At 35.8% G+C, this 23,328-nt stretch overlaps 3 protein-coding genes across 5 annotated transcripts in view; 2 read left to right on the top strand and 1 right to left on the bottom strand.

Moving 5' to 3' along the window:
- Positions 1-5,305, top strand: part of TOMM20L (translocase of outer mitochondrial membrane 20 like) — a 24,493-nt gene extending 19,188 nt beyond the window's left edge. The window contains exons 3-5 of the mRNA XM_077122518.1: positions 1,820-1,901; positions 4,472-4,614; positions 5,136-5,305. Coding sequence (XP_076978633.1) covers positions 1,820-1,901; positions 4,472-4,614; positions 5,136-5,189 — 279 coding nt within the window. The 3' untranslated portion in view covers positions 5,190-5,305. The remainder of the gene's footprint in view (positions 1-1,819; positions 1,902-4,471; positions 4,615-5,135) is intronic.
- Positions 5,254-23,176, bottom strand: TIMM9 (translocase of inner mitochondrial membrane 9). Of its 3 annotated transcripts, none has more exons than XM_077122521.1 (6): positions 23,106-23,176; positions 19,963-20,050; positions 18,569-18,691; positions 7,329-7,393; positions 6,877-6,972; positions 5,254-5,739 (listed from the first exon to the last, which is right to left on the bottom strand). In XM_077122521.1, the coding sequence occupies exons 4-6, from the start codon at positions 7,365-7,367 to the stop codon at positions 5,605-5,607; spliced, it is 270 nt and encodes an 89-aa protein (XP_076978636.1). In that variant the 5' UTR covers positions 7,368-7,393; positions 18,569-18,691; positions 19,963-20,050; positions 23,106-23,176; the 3' UTR covers positions 5,254-5,604. The 3 variants fall into 3 exon arrangements, with proteins under 3 accessions (XP_076978636.1, XP_076978635.1, XP_076978634.1); XM_077122520.1 differs by lacking the exon at positions 18,569-18,691 and adding an exon at positions 14,490-14,608; XM_077122519.1 differs by lacking the exon at positions 18,569-18,691.
- The window catches only part of KIAA0586 (KIAA0586 ortholog), a 168,245-nt gene continuing 168,091 nt past the window's right edge, over positions 23,175-23,328 (top strand). The window contains exon 1 of the mRNA XM_077122509.1: positions 23,175-23,328. The gene's annotated coding sequence lies outside the window, so the exon portion shown is untranslated.

Here is a 23,328-nt window from a genome sequence, read left to right as displayed (position 1 = left end):
CTTCCACCAACCTGCCACATTGTCACCTGGATGCTGTGCTGGCATCTCAGCTTAGTGTGTTCACATGTAAACTTTTCATCTCTTCCCTCACCACTGCTCCTCCTCACCACTGCTCCTGCTTTTCCCTTATTATGCTCCAGGTATCATTCACTAGTCTTCCTGCTGTGATCCCATCCATCTTGCTTAAATATAACCCTCACCTTCCAAAGTGAGTCTCAAATTCTTATTTTCTCTGGGGTCTTATTATTTTGTTAATCTTACTCTTATTTTCATTGCTTCCACACTACTTCAGGCTTTTATTACCTTTTACCCAAGCTCTTTGTACTAGTTTCGTAATTTGTCTCCTTGCTTCTATTCTCATGCTATCTATAGCAGAGTAAATTTCTTCTAAACTGCAGCTCTGAATATGTAACTCCTTGCAGTAGGTTCCTACTCTACAAATACTTTATCTTGGCACAACATTGTTCGGTGGGTGCCTTTTATATTGACAGCCTTGTTTTCCTAAAGATTGAAATAATATATGTAAAGTTCCTAGTCCATAAATGGTCATAAATAATGGGTTAATAGTAATTACTGTTGCTGCTACAGTTAAATACTCCCTCATTCACCCCATCATAATGCAACTAAATGACTTAATATTGTCCCTGCAATTTGGCATTGCCTGTACTCTTTCTTCAACAAAACTTTCACTAGCCCTTTCCTCATCTCGAATGCAGTCTTTTCTGAGAAACTTTCTTGAATTTCCTGACAAGACGTAACATCTCTGTACTTTGAGCCCCAGAGGACACTGGACTTCACTGTCATGCTCAAGTGTTACTGATCTTAAGTGTATTTGTCAGTTCCCTTGGTTAGGCTGAGAGTTCTTTGGGGTTGAGCACTTAGGGTCTTGGTTTCCTGTCCCTTTCAGCTCTTCCTAGAGTGCCCTGTCCTTGCTGGTGCTCATTAAACAGCTTTTGAATGATACCTGTGGTTGTTACTGATTATTGATATGTTTGCTGATAAAAGCTTAGAATGTGACCCCTCCCAGTCTCATTCCTTTTTAAAAAGAGAATTCTTAGGGAAAACAAATACAAAAACAGAAAAACCACCGGATGTAAAAGACTAAAGCTGAAGCAGCTGGCAGTAGGGTTGATTATTTGGCCTAGTGGCTGACCATGGTACTTTCAAAGACCAGGTCTGGACAGGGTACCAATGATGACTCCTATGGCCATGGTTGCTTCCATGAGGCAGGCTGCAGCAGCCCATGCACAGCAAAAACCCTGACTGTGCCCTTTGCCCTCTACTTGTGAGGGTGTGAGGACAGAACTTTAGCATAGCTTCTTGTCTCCCCTACAGAGTTACTGCTGCATGAATAGGAATCATATTTCTGACTAAAATGACCTGTAGGCTAAAGAAATCATTGCAATTAAACAAAAAAAGTACTGTTAATACTCTAGGCAAGAAAATTACTTTGCAACACACATAGCTACCTTTTTTTATTGTTATATTAATTACAGTAGGATTTTTGCAGTGTGAATAAATTTAGTAAGCTGGAATATGGATGAGAATTCTTACAAGCATCTCAACCTTACTTGAATATGCCATGTGTTATTCTTCTTCATGAGCTAAACTTGTAACTCAATTTTAAGAAACTGGTTTAAATATTATATTTATAATTTATCTTTGTTCTTATATATTTATCGTAGTGCTTTAACAACTGCATTATGCCATACTTTGGATTTAGAGATGGTCTACATGTTACATTTTAACAAAAATTAAAGTTTTTGATCAGTAACCATATGCCTTACACTCATTACTCGCTAAATATTTTGTGCATTAGTTGTGGGATCCAGCAACGAATGAAAAATTGCACGAACTTTTTGTGCAAGAGGTCCAGATGGGAGAACTTTTGTTATCCAGAGGTAAGAATGTAAACATTCTTTTGTAGGTAGTTGTTTATAACTTATGCTCAAGAAAGGTTTTATTAGTATTAGTATTTGTATGTCAAGTAAGTTAGCTAGATGTATTAACAAACTTGCTTCAGTTAAGAAACGCCCCAGCATTTTAGCTTCTCATACTGTCCAGCTCCACAATTTTACATAGTTAAAAGTCTTAATATCACTTTTGGAAGTAGGCAGATGGGGAAGCAAAACTAAATACAAGAACACATTTACTGTCAGGTAAAATTCTAAGTAAATGAATTTTTCTGATGATTAAGAATCAAAACTTTTCAAAAACCTCAACTGCTATACAGCATTTCTTTCCTGTCTTCTTGTACTAATTCTTGATGATAAAATCATTATGAACGAACATTCTTGTACTGTGTTTAGGGGCTACCTTAGGCTAGGAACTGTATTTTGAATTATAATTTATACCCACCTTAATTCCAGATAAACTTGAGCAAAGTTCACAATACTGTCAGGTAAAATGATGGTGATAGTATTATTATTGTATATTAATAGTCATGTCTTTATTCTGGTGTTAAACCCTAGAAAGCAATTGTCTCGAGGCTTATTTAAGGGATAACTGATTTCTGGAGAGATGTGCCTATGCACATTAAGAACAATTTATGTCTTTGCCCCCACTCCCACCCCACGTGCTGCAAACTCCCTTGCCTATACCTGTTTTTTAATTTTTCTTGTCTTTTTGTGGAAGGGTTTTGTTTTTTGTTTTTCATCCTGGATGTAAGAGGGTAACAGGCTCCAGGTTTTATAAAAACATAAACAAGATCCTGGACAGTTTATAGTATTACCCATCATTTTTTTACTTTACTTCAGTGGCTTAAAACCATGAAAAGGTTAGAGATAGATGATTCAAAGAGAAATTGCAAACTTAGGTTTACAAAATTTTTCCACTCAGAGGAGTAACTTAGCATTATTTCTGTGTTCTCCTAAATTGATTAATTAGCTCTTTAAGGGTTACATACTTTTATATTTTACTTCTAATGTAGTACTCAATCTTGGCCACTTATCCTTTTAATCCTCTCCAAATCCCAAACCAATTAAATCAGTCTCTTGGGTGGGGGTGGGAGGTGACCCAGGCATGTTCTCTGAACCTCCATAGGTCACTGCAGTATGAATCCAAGGTTATCAATTTTCCATCCAGTTTTCTGCATTCTACTTTCTCCACACTCTTCTGCCTCCATCCCCATTACTTTGTTGTGTCAGATGGAATATACTTCTGTAGTCATCTCATTTCTGGTTATGTCTGTATGGGACTGTAAGGCCAATCATTTTGATTGAAATTTCTTAGTAGCTAATTTGATTAAATTGGTTGTTTAACTGACCAAATTGACCACTGTTTTTGTGTCATGTTAGTCCCATCAGTTTAGGGCAGGAACTGTTATTTTCTTCTTTCTTTAAGAGGTTGGATACAACCTAAGTATTTTGACCTAATGTATAGGCTCCGTAAAGCTGTAATAGTTATATTCTTAGTTTAAAATAAACCTTTTAGCTTATTTTACTAGTATGTCATTTAAGAGATGCCTTCACTTAATTACTATTTTATTTAATGAATACTTTCTTAAAATTCTTTTTAGAAGTTACTAAAAACACAGTAATGAAAATTTCTTATATTGACAATGTGGAATTAGGTGTTGAAACACAAAACCTTAAATCTTAAAGCCTGAGTTACATTGAGAGGCTCTCTTTGAATATATGTGTATCTAAGTTCATGTTATTGTCATTGTTTTTCAGTTTAAGCTTAATACATATCTTTGTAAAGCATGTTCTTCTGTCCTTTTGTCTCCATATGACGTGTTTAAACCACGTGGAATTGAATGGAAAATTAATTCATTAATGAGAACATATTTCGTTCAACTTTAGTGAAATAGATATCCTACCAATTTATATTAAATATGTCCAAATTTAAAGTTCTGATATTATATAGTCCTGAATAGAGGTAGCACCCTCTTATCTGAAGGGTAAGAAAATTAGGTTCTTTTCCTAATGCTGGCCATTAATTAGCTTTGAAATCTTAAATCATTTCACTGATACCTGCCTCATTTTCCTAAAAATAAAACAAGTGATTCTTTATTCTAATTTAAATAGAAATTTCTTGATTAATCTCCACTCTTCCATTTATAAATTTTTATTTCTAGTTCTTTCACAGCCAATCATCCTAAAACTCATTTAAAAACTTTACTGAAAAGTAAAAGCTCACTTCCCTCTCCACCAAATAGTTACATTACAGAACATGAACATTTCCATTGTGAGTATACTTCTAAAGAATAAGAGTACACTTACTGTAATTTGGGTCATAAAATTGTTCATGTTGCAGTTTGACCACAGTGAATCCAATTGGTAACTCATCATTTTTTTCTCCCACATTTATATATGCTCTTTATTCTTCATAAGACTTGTCTTTAGTTTGATACGCTCAACTTTATCCTTTTTAAATATTTAGATTGCTTATCATTATTCTCTTGGTAAATTGTAGAATGTATATTTTGAAGAACTTTAAATTTTTCTCAAAACTTATTGGTTTGTTTCAGGACAGCATAGAATGGGGGTTGAACATCTCAGCAATGCCCTCTTACTGTGTGGTCAACCACAGGAACTTCTTAGGATTTTCAAACACACACTCCCTCCCAAAGTATTTGAGATGCTTTTGCACAAAATTCCCCTTATTTTCCAGGTAAGTATTTATCTTTTTAGTATTCTTCTAAGTACAAGTTTAGATTAGTATCAAATAAAATCCATTCATTAGTCTATTAGTACACTTGCATTTACCAAACTGCTTGGTGTACTTAGGCATCAGCTCAAACAAATACTTGGACTTGTTACAGGATTTCATTTAGCCATAAGACACTACTTTAACTAAAGTTCACTTTTTATTTCACTGATCACAAGAGAAAAGTTTGAACACTCCAAAACTGTCTTGGCCGAGAATAAATTGTCTATTATTGGTCTGACCTGGAATCATTTAGGCTCGATGCTTAGCCTTTGAACAAAACACTAAACAACGAGAACAAAATAATCCCGGTCTACACTAGAGCACAATGGTCAACTATTTAACATTTCCAAGCTAGCTGCATATGGGATATTTCCTGAAGATACATGAAAATGTAGCTAGGATCATCTTCACAGAGGAAGGGAGGCTAGAAAAGGATAATGCACTGAAATGATTAGCAAGTAACAATTTTGTGTATTTACCAGCAATTTGAGGCAGACATGAATGAACAAGAATACTTGGAGGATGATCCTGATTGAAAGACATTTCAACATATCCACAGTCCAGTCAGATACTATGGTATGATATAGTATAAATGACTGCTCAGTAATATTTCCATTTATTTTACTTTCAGTAATAAAATTTTTTTCTCATACATGATTGAACACGTTACTTTAAAATTAACAGTCAGAATCAAAGAAACAATGGTTTATTTTTCTGCCTATGTGACCAAGCTGCTAACTCTTAAAACTGCAATACATGTTGCCTCTTATTATTTTCACTGAACAACTTTCATTATTCTTGGTAAACAGTAATTTTGTTTCTCCAGTGGCTTTCAAATGCCATTCATGACAAGTGGTTTAACATGGTGGCTACTGATTTCAGGGGATTATATTAAGTCAATCCTCATTTCCAGTGCAATCTTTCATTGATAGTCCATACATCAGAACTTCTCTATCGTGGTTGGCCAAGGAGTCCTGCTTTGGCTGCCAGGGCTTCATTCTGCTGAATATGATATTCCTGAAATCTCATGGATATTCTTTGTGTCATTTTTAAATATTTCTGTAAGCAATGTTCTGAACAGGTGGTCTAGAAATAAAAAGAGAAGATCTAAGAGGCAACATACAAAAATAAATTTTAAAAAAGGTGCACATTCCAAAAGAACAATTAGTGGTTGATTTTTTTCAGACATATCTGAGAATTAAATGGTACTAATAGGTAGCAAGCTATCAAATACTGATAATTACTGTGATCAATAATTAATGTAATCAATTACTGTGCCCACAGCTTTCAACTACTGATATTTCCATTCACTGACAACTATTAATATATACTGAATGCCTACCAGTTTCCTAGGTACTAAGAACAACGGTGAGCAAAACCCTACTTTCATAAAGCTCCTAGTCTAGTTTTTCTGCAGTATGTTTCAATATTGACTGAAATCCCACATTTCTATCCCCTTATTTAGGTTTTTAAATTGTAGGCCCAAGTTTGTTCCCTTTTAATGAGAAACTTTGTTCTCAACATTCTTAAGTCTCAACCTTTTACTTTTACTTTTTTTGGGGGGGGGGCATAAGATCTGGGAATCGAATCGAACCTGGGTCTCCCGCATGAAAGGTGGGCATTTGAACCACTACTATTGTGCACCATTAACCGTTTACTTTTTAACAAGTATATTACAGCTAACATCTCTCCTAAACTTTGCCTATTATTTAATAAGTATTTACTGACTGCTGATTATATGCTGAATTCTTGGCATGAATGTTTGTTAGCTGTCTCTCATAGGAGTAAAGTTCAGACTTCTATTAGAATTGAGTTTTCAGAATCCACTTATTTAAATACAAGCTACCAAATTCAAGCTCTGCTTTTTCCAAAGTTAACAATGAGTTCCCAGGGTCACATGGAAAGACCATACTAAGTTTCTCTGGCCAGACTATCTTGACTGAAAGCGAATTAGTAAGTTTCCTTGCTGTGGGCAGTAAGTCAGCAGCCCTAAGCAACTTCTCTAAAATAAAGGTCTGCCTTGTGATTGTCATATTAAATTTGGAATTATTAAACTCAATGTCATGGGTCTTTGGCTGCTTCAGTTCCTCCAATCAGTAGAATATAAAAGGTAGCCCAAATTTCAATAGTAATTATGAACAGGCAAAATGCTTTGGGTGACCCTATATATATATTTATTTATCAAAAGCTTAGAGAATTTACAATGGGCAACGCTTTTCATACCTCTTCAGGTTTTACTTCTCTTGTTGTGAAGTCTTTAACACAGTCCAAAAAGCAGGTTTCTGTAAGTTTATTGTAGGTTCCAAGAAATTCTTTAAACTATAAACAAATCAGATAATTCTTAAATACTCAGTTTTTAAAACAAAAAATCTTTGAAACTTTGACTACTGATGTTTTGTAATTAGACAAAATATCCTTTAATACTTGAAGTCATAGGCTTTCACTAATTTAAACGAGTATAATTAGGATCTATAAAATAGTCTAATTTTCTAGTTCAATATTTACTTTTTTCCTGATTATTTGTCAAATAAAAAATATGTTTCATATCATTTAACATTCACTTTTGGAAACGAAATATGACCATTTACTTTGTGAAATCATTAAGTGACACTGTTATATCCACTATTGCTCTGCAGGTTTTATAAAATCATTTTTCCTTAATTATAAGACCTTACCTGTTTAATTTGATCAGATTCTGGTATTTGTGCAGCCATATTCTTTTGGTATGTTTATTAATCACCTGATTTAAAAATTAAAAACAGTTTGTCAATCTATACACAAATGTTTATAGACTAGCAGAAAAGCTAGATAATCTAACCAAGAATAGCTTATGATATACAACTAAAAGTCTACATGAAGTAAAATCATTAACCTCCCTCAAGGGTGAAAGTCTCCCTGGCAGTGTAGGAGATGACTCCCAGGGACAGAGTCTGGCCCTAGCACCATGATATCAACAATGCCATCCTGACCAAAAGCAGGAATAGAAGTTTAACTATCAGTGGCTGAGAGAGTTCAAATACAGTTGAGATGCTACACTGTGGATGTCACTCTTACACAACCTGCAGTTAGACATTGCTACCTAGCATAACTTGCCGTGCCCCAACCAAAACCATTCCAGCCAATCCTAAAGAACACCTAGGGTGACATAAAATTCTACAAAGGTTCCATGCACTTAGGGTCACTTTTCAGAATCCTATAACCTCCAGATGGGTCCTGGACCAGATAAATTCTGAAACCTAGAGGCCCACCCTCTCCAGAACATCAGCTAGTTCCATGCTCCTATCCCGTATTATCGACACACCTTCCAATATGAAAAAGTCAGAATGAGCACAGCCCAAATACCCCTAAAGAATGGGAGAAAGATCAAAGGTGATGGTGGAGTTACACAGAGAAGATAGGGTTTAACAAATGAGTATAACTACTGAATCACTATTATTTCTTTTAATCTCTAGTATCTTAGAGCAGCTAGAAGTAAAAACCTAAAATTGTAGAACTGTAACTCATACCAAACTCTAAAATATGTTCTACAACTAATTGCTGTAATGTGCTTTGAAATTTTTTTTGTGTGTATGTTATTTTTCACAAAAAAGAAAAAAAAAGTCTATTGTGATGATAAAAAAGAATTCCTTCTAGCCTCCAGTGTTCTGGAGCAGCTAGAAGGAAAAATCTGAGATGATGGAATGAGAGCCCATGACAAACTCTGGGATCTGTCCTGTAACTACTTGTTAAAGAGTGCTCTGAAAATTACTGCTTTTTTCTTTCTCTGCTTTGTATACATGTTATATTATACAATAAAAAAGTTCATACAATATGAAATTATTGCTTATATTTTACCAATTCCTAATTGTGTAATTATATACCATCACCCCAGCCCTCCAGACTATTCATGACAAATTGAACCTTACAGTATAGAATTAGATTTTTTAATGTTAGCTAATAAAAGAGTAGGACTCTTTCAGTTTGCTAATGCTGCTGGAATGCAATATACCATAAATGGACTGTTTTTTTTTTTTTTGGTACACGGTCCGGGAATTGAACCCGGGTCTCCAGCATGGAAGGTAAGCATTCTACCACTGAACCACCCGTGCACCTAGGATTGACTTTTATAAAGGGGATTTATTTAGTTACAAATTTAGTTCTTTGAAGGAAAGGCAGCTGGCTTTCCGTCACGTGGAAAGGCACATGATGATGTCTGCTGGGCTTCTCTACCAGCTTCTGGATTCAAATTGCTTTTCCCTGGGTGATCCTTTCTGTGTCTCAAATTGCTTTACCCGGGGCAATCCTTTCTGCATCTCCAAGCATCAGGGTCTGAGCACCTCACTCTGACCTCTTTCTTTTAAGACTTCAGCTAATTAAATTAAACATAGCTCATTGCAGAAGGCATGCCCCTTAGTCAAACACAAGATGTAGTCAGCTCTAGGTGAATCTCGCATGATAATAAGTCCACAGCAACAGAACTTGGTACAATCACCTGGCCAAGTTGACAACTAAATCTAATTACTATAGAACCAAAGGTTCTGTTTAGGTATCACCCATCTATCTAAGCCTCCAGTTTTAAGACTGTTTGCTCTGCTACCTTACAAAGACACTTGTTAAAGCCCTATTCCTAGTGAAGCATTAAGAAAGCCCAAGAAATCTGTTAAGTATTTGAATATAACTTTGGTTGCTAATGTAACTATGACCTATGCTACCAATGATCCTTTTACTCTCTCTATGTAAATGTAAAGACTCCATTGTTAATAAAAACCATTAATTTATAAGTCAGTGAAAAATAATCAGAATACTAAAAGACCTCTGGGAAGTTACAGGCATTATGCATTCTGTAATTCAAAAACGGTGATCATAAAGACTTAAGATCACCCTTTTCGAGCATATGATACCTGTGAATTAACTTGGGAACAACAGAAAAAGGATGACGGATAAAGGATAATTCCTTTCTGAATTACTGGGATTTTTACATATCTTAAATGTACGACTCAGGCTCAAGTCGATCCAGATATAAAAAGATACCACCTTATTTACTCTATCTTAAGTAGTTCTTAAATGGATGAGGTATCTGATATAAAAGATTAGTGGATAATAAAGCTGCTTAAAATAGAAGTAGAAAATTAAACAGCATATAAAAGGAGTAATAAGCAAATACTAATCATGTACATTGTAAATGAACAGAATTGCTATGATTGAGCATTATATTTAGCTTTGGGTTTCCTGATTACCAACACAAAAAAGATTTACTGGGTGTATAGGTCAAATTACTAGCCCATTGTTTGTTATTTAAAATGCTTCTGAAAGCATGAAATTTTCATGAAGCTCATATGGAGTTGAAATTAACATTTTCATTTTAACACACAAGCAATGATGATTCCATTCCATCATTTCCTATCCCCCTTTTGCATCTGTTCTTTCCTCTTTATTCCTCATCCTCTTAAGTTCTTGAGAATTCTTGACACTTTTGAAAAGTCACTTTCTCCAAATGCATGGGACATCACTTCTTTTCTGTTAGCCAAGTTAGTTTCAGTCCAGATGTTACAGCCTTTTGTTTCTTTTGAAATAATGGTGTTCTAGTTTGCTAGTTGCTGGAATGCAATATACCAGAAACGGAATGACTTTTAAAAAGGGGAATTTTTAACCAGTCAGGGTTTCTCTCTCACCTGGTAAGGCACATGGCAAGCACGGCATCATCTGCTAGCTTCTTCTCCTGGCTTCCTATTCCATGAATCTCCCCGGGCGGCATGCTCCTTCTTCATCTCCAAAGGTTGCTCGCTGGTGGACTCTGCTTCTCGTGGCTATGTTGTTGTGTGCTGCTCTCTCTGAATCTCCATTCTCCGAAATGTTTCCTCTTTTATAGGACTCCAGAAACTTATCAAGACCCACCCAAATGGGTGGATACATCGTGACCTAATCCAGCTTAACAACCACTCTTGATTAAATCACATCTCCAGGGAGATGATCGGAAACAGTTTCAAACATACAATACTGAATAGGGATTATTCTGCCTTTATGAAATGGGATTTTGATTAAAACATGTTTTTTCTAGGGGACACACATACTTTCAAACCAGCACAAATGGTTAATAAAAACTATAACTGTCTATAGAATCTTTGATTTAGTAGTCAGAAGATATAAACTACCTTTTATGCTATACCTCCTCTACATCTGCTGCTGAATGTTTACACAGAACAAACAGAATGTAGTAGAAGTTTTAGGTTAGCTCTAATATCCGGGCATTTCGTGTTCCATAAACACCTAAAACGTTAATTAAAAACTTTTTGTTCCTATTTTATTTCACAGCATTTTACTAAATAAACTTCCTGCAAAATACTAAGATTTAAGTGAAGGTCACAATGGTGTAAATACTATTGTCACTGTTATCATTTATATGTTTCAAGTAAGATACTATTCATTATAGTTTCCTTAGCCCATTCAAGTCATTAAACACTAATTCCATACATTCCCAACTACTTAACTGCAGAGAAATCCAAACCTAATTATTGAATTATCTTCTAATATCAACTTCAAATTTATTTATAAGTTTCGATCTTAGAAATTACTATCTTAATTAATTGGTTGATAAATATTTATTGGCTGAAGTACCAGGAACTGTTAGTTATGAGAATGCCATCCTTTGGAGCAAGAAGTATCTTAATGGCTGCTATAAAATATCACTAACTAGTTAATGAAACAGAGGATTCTGTAAGTATATCATAAAATGTGGCTGTATAGAACTTCTGCTTCCAGAAGATGGAGTAAACATATGCCTCCCTAGTTCTCCCGCTAATTAACTAAAAACGCTGGACATTACATATAAAATAAACCCAATAACATAGAATACACATTCTTATCAAGGGTACACAAACATACACTAAGCCAGACCACATCCTGGCCATAAAACTGACCTCAACAAATTTAGAAGAATTGAAATTGTATAGTGGGTGTTCTCTGGCCACAATGGAATAGAACTAGAAATCAATAACAGAAATAAGAAATCTCCAAACACATGGAAAGTAAAAACATACTACTAAATAACTGATAGGTAAAAGAAAACAAATAGACAAAAAAACAAAAAAAAAGAATGAAATACAATTTATCAAAAGCATGTACACAACTAAAGCAATGCTAAAAGGGAAATTTATAGTATTAATGTGTACATCAGAAAAGAGGAAGATTTCAAATCAATAATTGTGCTGGATTGAAATAATGTATGTACCCTAGAAAAGCCATGTTTTAATCCTAATCCCATTCTGTAAAGGCAGCCGTTTCTTCTAATCCCTACTCAGCATTGTATACTTGAAACTGTAATGAAATCATCTCCCTAGAGATGTGATTTAATCAAGAGTGGTTGTTAGGCTGGATTAGGTGAAGGCATGTCTCCACCCATTTGGGTGGGTCTTGATTAGTTTCTGGAGTTCTATAAAGGAAACATTTTGGAGAAAGTGGGAGACAGAATCTGCTCTCAGAAGAGAGCAGAGCAGAACGACATAGCCACGAGAAGCAGAGTCCACCAGCCAGTGAATTTTGGAGATGAAGAAGGAAAATGCCTCATGGGGAGCTTCATGAAACAGGAAGCCAGAAGAGAAAGCTAACAGATGACACTGTGTTCTCCACGTGCCTTTCCAGATGAGAGAGAAACCTGAACTTCATTGGCCTTGAACCAAGGTATCTTTCCCTGGATGCCTTAGATTGGACATTTCTACAGATTTGCTTTAATTGGGACATTTTCTTGGCCTTAAAACTGTTAACTAGCAACTTATTAAAGTCCCCCCCCTTTTTAAATTAAAAATTTTTTTAAATACCAAAAAACACCTAACAAACACAAACATTCCTATTTTGATCATTCTGTTCTACATATATAAACAGTAATTCACAGTATCATCACATAGTTGCATATTCATCATCATGATCATTTCTTAGAACATTTGTATCTATTCAGAAAAAGAAGTAAAATGAAAACAACAAAAAATTTATACATACCATACTCCTTACCCCTCCCTTTCATTGATAACTAGCATTTCAAGCTAAATTTATTTTAACATTTTTTCCCCCTATTATTTATTTTTATTCCATATGTTCTACTCATCTGTTGATATGGTAGATAAAAGGCGCATCAGACACAAGGTTTTCACAATCACACAGTCACTTTGTGAAAGCTGTATCATTATACAATCATCGTCAAGAAACATGGCTACTGAAACACAGCTTTACATTTTCAGGCAGTTCCCTCCAGCCTCTCCATTACATGTTGGATAACAAGGTGATATCTACTTAATGCGTAAGAATAACCTCCAGGATAACCTCTCAACTCTGTTTGGAATCTCTTAGCCATTCACACTTTGCCTCATTTCGCTCTTCCCCCTTTTGGTCGAGAAGGTTTTTTCAAACCCTTGATGCTGAGTCTCAGCTCATTCTAGGATTTCTTCCCACATTGCCAGAAAGGTCCACACCCCTGGGAGTCATTTTCCCATGCAGACACGGGGGGAGGGTGGTGAGTTTGCTTGTTCGTTGTGTTGGCTGGAGACAGAGGCCACATCTGAGCAACAAAAGAGGTCCTCTTGGGGGTGACTCTTAGGCCTAAATTTTAAGTAGGCTTGACCTATCCTTTGTGGGGTTAAGTTTCATATGAACAAACCCCTAAAACTGGGGGCTCAGCCTATAGCTTTGGTTGTCCACACTGCTTGTGAGAATATCAAGAATTCAATCTGGGGAAGTTGAATTTTCCCCCATTCTCACCATTCCCCGAAGGGGACTTTGCAAATACTGTTCCACTCACTTATCAAATCACTCTGGGATTCATCGGGGCATCACTCTGGACAAACCAACAAAATCCCATGCCCTACCCAAGGTTCCATGTACTTATGGTGTTCAATTAAGCTGTCTACATAAGTTATATTAGGAAATGCACTAGTCAAAATATAAATTTTGTACCGAATAAACATTTTTTGCTCTAGTCTCACACATAAGTTGAAATTTTAAAATATTAATTACCATCTATTTTCAGCACCCTGCAGTAATGACATTCCTTTGTTCTTCCTCATGCAAAAACATTTTTAAAATCTGTACATTTAGTCACTATCATTACACACTCTAGGCATTCCTAGATTATACATCTGAGTCTTTATCGCCTTTCTTTCTGATTACATTTGTGCCCCCAGCCCTCCTCCCTCTATCATTCTCACATTCAGCTTTAACAAACAACATACTCTTAAACAACCAATGAGTTAAAGAGGAGATCACAGAAGAAATTAGGAAACATCTTGTGGTAAATGAAACTGAAAATACATAGCAAAACTTATGGGATGGAACAAAGGCAGTGCTGAGAGGAAAATATAACTCTAAACGCTCATATTAAAAAAAAGAAAGACTTCAAATAAAAGATCTAACCTCAAAACTGGAAGAACTAGAAAAAAAAGAGCAAGCTAAACCCAAAGCAAGCAGAAGGAAGAAAATAAGATTACAGTGGAGATAACAGAAATAGAAAATAAAAAAACAATAGAATCAACAAAATTGGTTCTTTGAAAAGATCACTAAAATTGACAAACCTTTGGTTAGACTGACAAAAAAAGGACACAAATAACTAAAATCAGAAATGCAAAGGAGAATGTTACTACTGATCCCACAGAAATAAAAAGGATTTTAAGAAAATATGATGGACTGCATGCTGATAAATTAGATAACCTAAATGTAATGGACAAATTCCTAGAAACACACAAACTTCCCATACTGACTCAAAAAGAAACAGAAGATCTCAACAAACAAATAACTAAGACACTGAATCAGTGATCTAAAACCTCCCAAAAAGAAAAGCCCAGGACCAGATGGCTTCAGAGGGGGAATCTTACCAAACACTCTAGAAGAATTAACAATCTTGCTCAAATTCTTCCAAAAAACTGAAGAGGAGGGAATACTAATTCTTTCTCTGAGGCCAATATCACCTTCATATCAAAGCCTGATAAAGATACTATAAAAAAAGAAAACTAGACTCAATACCCCTTATGAATATTGTAAAATTCTTCAATAAAAGGTTAGCAAACCAAATCCAACAGCTAATTAAAAAGAACAGACCATGATCAATTTGGATTTAATCCAAGTATGCAAGGTAGTTCAACATAAAAAATCAATTCATGTAATACATAATATTAACAGAACATAGGAAAAAAACCCACATGGATCATCTCAATTTATGTAGAAAAGGCCTTTGAGTATATGCAAAGCCCCCTTTGGGGAATGGTGAGAACGGGGAGAAATTCAACTTCCCCAAGTTGAATTCTTGATATTTTCACAAGCAGTGTGGACAACCAAAGCTATAGGCTAGGCCCCCAGTCTTGGGGTTTGTTCATATGAAACTTAACCCCACAAAGGATAGGTCAAGTCTACTTAAAATCTAGGCCTAAGAGTCACCCCCAAGAGAGCCTCTTTTGTTGCTCAGATGTGGCCTCTCTCTCCAGCCAACACGACAAACGGTCTCATCACCCTCCCCCTCTCTGCATGGGACATGACTCTCAGGGGTGTGGACCTTCCTGGCAACGTGGGACAGAGATCCTGGAATGCGCTGAGACTCAGCATCAAGGGATTGAGAAAAACCCTAGAATGAGCTGAGAATTAACATCAAGGGATTGAGAGAACCTTCTTGACCAAAAGGGGGAAGAGTGAAATGAGACAAAGTGTCAATGGCTGAGAGATTCCAAACAGAGTCGAGAGGTTACCCTGGAGGTTATTCTTACGCATTAAGTAGATATCACCTTGTTGTTCAAGATGTAATGGAGAGGCTGGAGGGAACTGCCTGAAAATGTAGAGCTGTGTTCCAGTAGCCACGTTTCTTGATGATGATTGAACAATGATATAGCTTTCACAATGTGACTGTGTGATTGTGAAAACCTTGTGTCTGATGCTCCTTTTATCTACCATATCAACAGATGAGTAGAACATATGGAATAAAAATAAATAATAGGGGGAACAAATGTTAAAATAAATTTAGTTTGAAATGCTAGTGGTAAATGAAAGCTAGGGTTAAGGGGTATGGTATGTATAATCTTTTTTTTCTGTTATCGTTTTATTGCTTTTTCTGTTGTCTTTTTATTTCTTTTTCTAAATCGATGCAACTGTTCTAAGAAATGATGAATATGCAACTATGTGATGATATTGAGAATTACTGATTGTATATGTAGAAAGGAATGTTAATATTTTTGTTTAATTTTTTTAATTAATAAAAAATTTCACTGAAAAGGCCTTTGAAAAATTCAGCAGCTCTTCTTGATAAAAAACTCGGAAACTAGGAATAGAAGGAAATTTCCTTAACATGATAAGGGACATATATGAAAAACCTACAGCTAAAATCATACTCAATAGTGAAAAACTGAAAAGCTTCCCTCTAAGATCAGGAACAAAGACAAGAATGTCCAATGGTTACAGTGTCATTATTCATAACTGTCAAAAGATGGAAGCAACCCAAGTGTCAATCAGCTGATGAAAGAATAAATAAAATGTGGTACATGCATACAATGGAATATTATTCAACCATAAAAATAACATGGATGAACCTTGAAGACATCATGTTGAGTGAAATAAGGCACACACAAAAGAACACATAATGTAAGATCTCACTGACATGAAATAATAAGAATAAGCAAATTTATAATCAGAAAGTAGGATACAGGTTAGCAGGGGCTGGGGTGGGGGTTGGGAATGAGCAGCTAATGCTTCAGTTATATGTTTCTATTTGGGTTGATGGAAAACTTTTGGCGATGGATAGTAATGATGGTAGCACAACACTGTTAATATAATTAACAGTACTGAATTATATATTTCAATGTGGTTAAATGGGGATATTTTAGGTTGTATACATGTTTTTAGAATAAAAATTAAAAAAAAAAAGAACAAAACATAGGAGTATACAACCCATGTGGTGAACCCTGTTTTAAACAACAGACTATAGTTAACAGAACAATTATAAAAATGTTATTTCATGAAACAAGTGCACCACACTAGTGCAAAGTGCTAACACTAGGGTGTATATGAGAACTGTGTTTAAAGCATTATTTTTCTGTAAACCTACAACTTTTCTAATAAAAAAATGAAGAGGAGATTAAAACATCTAGATAATAAAAGGCTGAGAGAGTTCATTATTACTAGACCAGCCCTATGGGAGATAGTAAAGAGAGTTCTGCAGGTTGAAAGAACAATAGACAACAGTTCAAAGTCACATGAAGAAATAAAGATCTCTGGTGAGGTTAACAACATGAGTAAATATAAATGCCAGTATTTTTGGTTTCTAACTATACATTTTTACTTCCTCCACTAGCTAAAAGGTAAATGCATACAATGTAATGATAAAGCAGTGGTTTTGGGCTCACAATATGTAAATATGCAGTTTGTGACAAGAAATACATTAAGGTGGGGGTATGGAGGGGTATAGGAGCACAGTTTGTGCCTGTTATTGAAATTGGTACCAAAACAAATGAGAATGTTATAAATTTGGGATATTAAATTTAAGTTCCATTCTAACTACAAAGAAAATACCGGAGAATAAACAAGTTCACAGAGAAAGAATGTAGAATACAGGCTGCTAAGGTGGAAGGCATAGGAATGGGGAGGTAATATATAAAGCTTGTAGGATTTCTATTTGGGCAGACAGGAAGATGAGGAGTGCACTACAATGTTGGGAATGTGCCAAATCCCACTGAATGGTATGGTATGGAGTAGGTGATCTGGGAAAGTTCATGTGCATATATGTTCCCAGAATTAAGAAAAAAAAAAGGAAAGAGCAACTAAAGAGACTGACAATTAAATGCAATACAGGATCCTGAACAGGATTTAACAGGGAAGGAGAAAAGGTTCAAAGGGATATTATTGGGACATATGGAAAAACTGGAATATGAAATATAAGCTTTATATCAATACTAAGTTTCTTGAACCTGAGAACTATACTTAAGGTGGTTACATAAGTGATATCCTTGTTCTTAGGAAATGTACATGGCAGCTTTAATAAATGTTTAAGGAGCATGATTTACAGGCTACACTGAAGTGTTCAGAAAATGGATTAACAGACAGACGGACAGATAGAATGATACAGTAAATGTGTCAATTTGTTAAAATTGGTGGTTAAAGGTATGCTGGAGTTCTTCATGTTGGGTTGTATTATTTTTGTAACTGTCCAATAAATTTGGAAGTATTTAAAATTAAAAAGTTAAAAAGAATACTGACAATACCAAATGCTGGTGAGGATATAGAGACGTTGGAACACTTGTATGTTCCTGGTGGGAATGCTAAATGTATAGCTACTCTGGTAAATAGTTTGGTAGTTTCTTAAGAAATTAAATAGTCAACTACCATATAACTGAGAAATTTCATTCCTGGGAATTTATCCTGGATAAATGAAAAATGATATTTTCAGAAAAACTTGTATATTAATGTTTATAGAAACTTTATTCGTAATAACAAAAAACTAGAAACAACTCAGAAGTCCTTCAATGGGTGAACGGTTAAACAAACTGGTATATTCGTATCAGTGGAATACTACTCAGCAATAAAAAGCAATGAACCATTCACTCACTCATCAACATGGATGAATTTTGGGAGAATTCTGCTGAATGGAAAAGCCAATCCCACAAGGTTACATGCTGAATGATTCCATTAATATAACATCCTAGAAATGGGGAACATTACCAGGGTTTAAAGAGAGGATGGTGATAAGAGAGAAGTAGGTATAGCTTTACAAAGGCAAAATAAGAGATTTTGGGGATGGAAAACTCCTGTATTTTGACTGTATCAATATCATTATCCTGGCTGCCATACTGTGTCATAGTTCTATAATTGGGGATAACTGGGTAAACAGCACAAGGGATCCCTGTTTCTTACAACTGCATGTCAATCTACAATAATCTAAAAAAATGTTGAAAAAAGAAGTACAGCTTTCTAATACCTGGCAAGAAAAGTAGCAGTATGGTAAATGTTAGGCAAAGTTTAAAACACAGTTCTTCTGGCTTGTCACTCAGAGAACAGCCTGAAAAGATTTATGAACTGATAATACCATTTTTGTGGAAACCTAAAAAAAAAAAAAGAAAAAAAATACAGGGACAATAAAACACGCACTAAGGAACTTGGTCTATCAACAAACTTTTAGCCAAAAGTACAAAAGATCATCCACTAGACTTCTAGTTTAGTCGTCTGGAATATAGTACTAATACACTCCATGCATCAAAAGGACATGCAGAAAAGATATCTGATTTCCTTACTTATAACAACTTAGAAATACACATGATTGCTAATTGTAATGCCCAAAATTGGTTCTTTTTCCTTTCTTTGTATTTCTTCAGGAAAAAAAAAACCATATTTACTGACTCTCTGACCTCTGGTCAGAAAATAATTTCAAATCTTTAAAAGTCCTCTTAAGTTTTAGAGACTGGCAATACTGTCTCTGGTAACCGCATCCCCATCATTCCCCCCCCTTCGTATACTCCTCAAGGTGACAAATGACAGCTAGTTTGGGGATGTCTTTAATAAGACCTAGATGAGAAGAGCCCCCAAATGGTGTTGGTGTGAATTTTAATCACTTAAAATTATTTTCTTGGAATTGTTTTTCAGTACTTAAACATCAATTTCTTCTTTAAAAAATAGTTTATCACATTATAAAAGTAATATTATCCAATTATTGAGAATTTGGAAAGTTAAAATAGTTCTATATTTGAAGACTATTATATTAACGTTACGAGTTATTTCCTTATTTTTCTCAAGACTCATTCAATTATATATTTTATTTTTTCAAATATTTTACAAGATTTAAAATTGAACTCAGGTGCTCAATTTTCTTAAGTCTGCCAAAATTTCCAAAGCTGTTTTCTACAGTCACCATGATTATGATATAGATAATTGTAAACAACTGTTCCTAGCAAATACTGGAAACCATTGAGTGAAAAAATGATTTATAAATTTGGTTGCTAGTTTGAGGTCTTCTAAATCTGTATTTTTCTTTTGCACTTATTTAATCATAAGCAATGCTGACTAACAAAGTACAACAGCTGTATAAATCATCTGATGGTGGGAGCAATGTGGCTGCCCTTTTATTTGGCCTACTTTTCAGATATTACAGGAAATGTTTCTTATTGTAGAGGTAAAAATATTCAGTCAGGGGTTACATTCTTGTCATATCTCTGACACCTGGAGAGGAAGGGAAGGGATAAGAAATTTCTAAAATCCCCATCTTAGGTTATGAGAATAAATACAGCAATGCTGAGTTATTTTGTGCCAAATGAAAAATATCATTGAATCTGCAAACTTAAGCAGAAAAGGAAAATCTTACAATCATTACGTACAAACCTGTTCTGATGCATGAATTCCCGTTCTGTTCTGGAAAAGTGGTTGTCCAACTTTGCTTGAATGTCTCCAGTGAGGTCAGATTTCTTACCTGTAAAATGAGAGAGTCATAATATGACTGCCAAAGTACCTTTGAGTTTTAACTGTCAATCTGATGAAATCCAAACTTCTGTTGGCTAAATCATTTTTTTAAAAAGCCTTTTCCCTTTCAATAAGTGAAATCAGTTTCCTTAACCTATTCTGAGGTTAAAATTCTTTAGAATACACAATATCATCCTATCCTTATATTCAAGGTGATAATATATACATTACACTTCTCTCATTATTTTCCTGCTAATCCTGGAAGGGATGGTTCAGAAAGATTTAGAAATTTACAAGAGGCCACTCACATAGAATAGCAGCGGGGACAGCTGCAGCCCAACTGAGGTTCCAGTATTTCAAATTCCAGTATTTTTCCCAGTATATCATGAGACCTATGAATCTTTTTAATAAGCTTTTATAATGAATAGCAATCTAAACATTTATTCTCCAAATATCCACATACCTGTTTAAATTCTTGGATCTTTTCACCCAGTAACTCCAAAACACTGTTAAATTTTTTTCTACCTTCAATTATGTTTTTCTCACACTTATCTGATACATCTACTATCTCTTTTCCAATGCACCTAGTTCTTTCTGTAACTTATTTTAACCTCCTTCTCCGAAAAGATATCCAGTTAGTGGAGGAGAGCAAGAGTGGGCAAGAACCCCTGAAAAAATTTTTTTCAGTTGAACATTATAAAAGGACAAACAAGTCCCAGAAATATGTGAATGAGGAAAAAAATAAACCAACCAGGATGTGACAAGAAGATGCCTTCCATTTCTTATTTAGAATTATATGCAGATATGTGCCAAGTCTAAAGTGAAATCTTTAATTCTGCTCAAACTTAGTTCAGTGTCACTGTTCTGATATCCTTGGCCACATCACTATAATTGTTCCTGGCTCCTGCCGGATTGGTACTATTTGGACCAGTGGTTATATCCATGGTCTGAAAGAATCACATAGGCCATTTATTGCAAAAGGACAACTATAACTTTACATTGGAAAGATCTGACAGCTATCACCTTCACCAAGTGGGTAAACTAGCTAGCATCACCAACAGTGGGTCCTGACGTTACGCGTTCTTGGTGAGATGCAAAAAGGACACAGCATCACCTATATGGTATTCTTGCCAAAAATGTCTGATTTGACTTAGTTCTAGAGAGAATAATCAGGAAAATCTGCACTGTGGAACAATTTATAAGACAACTGGGCTTGTCTATTTAAAAAAGGCAGCATAAAGAAACAGGGTTGAGGACTGTTCTAAATTAAGAGAGGAAAGAGTCGTGGCAATGAAGCAGCATGTGAACACTGACTGGATCAAAAAAACCAACTATGAGATAAAAATAAGACTTTTTTGATAATTGGGGAAATTTAAACATGTAAATCTTGGGTGTGAAACGTTATGTAATAGAATGCCTTTAAGGAGATGCATGTTGAAGAAATAAGGGTTAGAAGTCATGATGTCTGCAACTTACCTGTGAACAGTTCTGAAAAAAAAAAGTGTGTCTATTTAAAGAGGAAGAGAGAAAGCAAACATAGTAACAATGTTAACAACTAAAAAAAATCTTGGTGAACCATATTTTCTGTCCCTGGGACACTGATGTTCTTTATTTGATTTAATGTCTAAACTGAGCTGAACTTCTTTAATTAATGTAACATAATAGGACTTTACCACATGTCCCCTCACTTTAGACTATTTACAATAGATTTAGGAAGTTATGTCTGATTTCCTTGCAACTCTAACTTATCTTAACCAGAGCAAAAAATACATTTCAAAGTTTATGACACACTGATTTCAGTTTGAAAGGCTGACGTTAAGGGCATAAAGGATTCATTTGGGAGTACTGGACTAGCTGGGGGCAAGACAACTTCAGTTTTAACTCCAGCTTTGTAAGCTCCAGGTGAAGTTATTTATTCAAGACATTTTATTGAATGCTTACTCCAGCAGGTGCAGGTCTGCTTTTCAGAACTTTGCGACTTAGAGGATAAAGACCACCTTTTCTTTCACACCTTAAGATTCTCATAGAAAAGATGGGAGTTATGTATTTCCAAGGTCTCTTGAATTCTATCTTTTATCATTCTATCTTTTAATTTACCTATATTCTACAATAAATTGTTTATGAACATATTTGTTCATACCAATAGAACTCACTGGCACTCCCAATATCCCAGTTAATGAAAGGAAAAATATAACACAAAAAATAACCATTAATTACAGAAACTCGTCAAGATGCAAAGAATAAAAAGCTCTCTACATCTAGACCCTCAACTTCTTTTAACTCTGAAATTTTTTCTATAAAACAGCTGAGATATAAAAGTTAGCTATTTAGCTTTTACATCAAACTACATATATATCAAAATATATTTTGGGGGGGGGCTTTTTCTTTTAAAGCTTCTAGTAAAGTGTAAAGGGAGTAAAGTCTGAGTAGGGAGTCCTCAAAAATTACCAGGCAAGGGGTGTTGGCACTGACATTTTGTCTGGGACGTGTTTTTCAGTTGAAGAAAGATCTCATGCCTATCAGGGCGAAGGGTACCTTAAAAGTCTAACTCTGCGGGCAACGGTGGCTCAGGGGCAGAGCGCTCACATGCCATGTGGGGGACCGGGCTCGATTCCCGGTGCCTGCGCATGCAAAAAAACAAAAAACAAAAACCAAAAGAAAAAAAAACACGTGCATTTTGAAAAGGGTGCGCGAGTGGTTCAGTGGTAGAATGCTGGCCTTTCATGCGGGGGGCCCGGGTTGATGCCCGGACCGTGCAACCCCCACCACCACCACAAAAATAAAAAAGTCTAACTCTTTCAGTGTCCCAAAGCACGACTCTCTGACTCCCCAAATCAGGGCTGGCAGTGGCCAAGAGCCTCAAGCTGCTACTCTTGTCCTAGGGACAGAGTTCTCCGACACGTCCCGAACCAGCCGCGGGGCACGTCCAGCCCGGCTCCGCCGCCTCCCACAGTGCCCGACACACGCGGCGGCCTCCTCGAGAGACCCCTCGCTTTTCCGGAACGTAGCCTGCCGCCCTCCACCGAGAAACCCAGGATTCTGCGGGCAGAGAAAAAGAACCATACCTAGGCAGGCTTCTGCATCCAACAGGAGTACGAGGCGGGGGAACTGCGCTGCGGGTCGACTCTCGGGGGTCAGACAGGTCGCGGCCGCAGCTCAGGAGACGAGAACGCGCCGGGAGCGGCAATGTAAAGAAGCACTGAGACCGTTACCGGCCGATTCGTTACAACCGGAGACGTCTAAAGGAAACAGCCGATACCATCCACGACTTCTAAAATCCCCTTAAAA

The sequence above is a fragment of the Tamandua tetradactyla genome, chromosome 12, assembly GCF_023851605.1.
Source record: "Tamandua tetradactyla isolate mTamTet1 chromosome 12, mTamTet1.pri, whole genome shotgun sequence".
NCBI lineage: Eukaryota > Metazoa > Chordata > Mammalia > Pilosa > Myrmecophagidae > Tamandua > Tamandua tetradactyla.
Note: the sequence above shows the minus strand (reverse complement) of the source record. Positions and strands in the feature narration are given on the sequence as shown.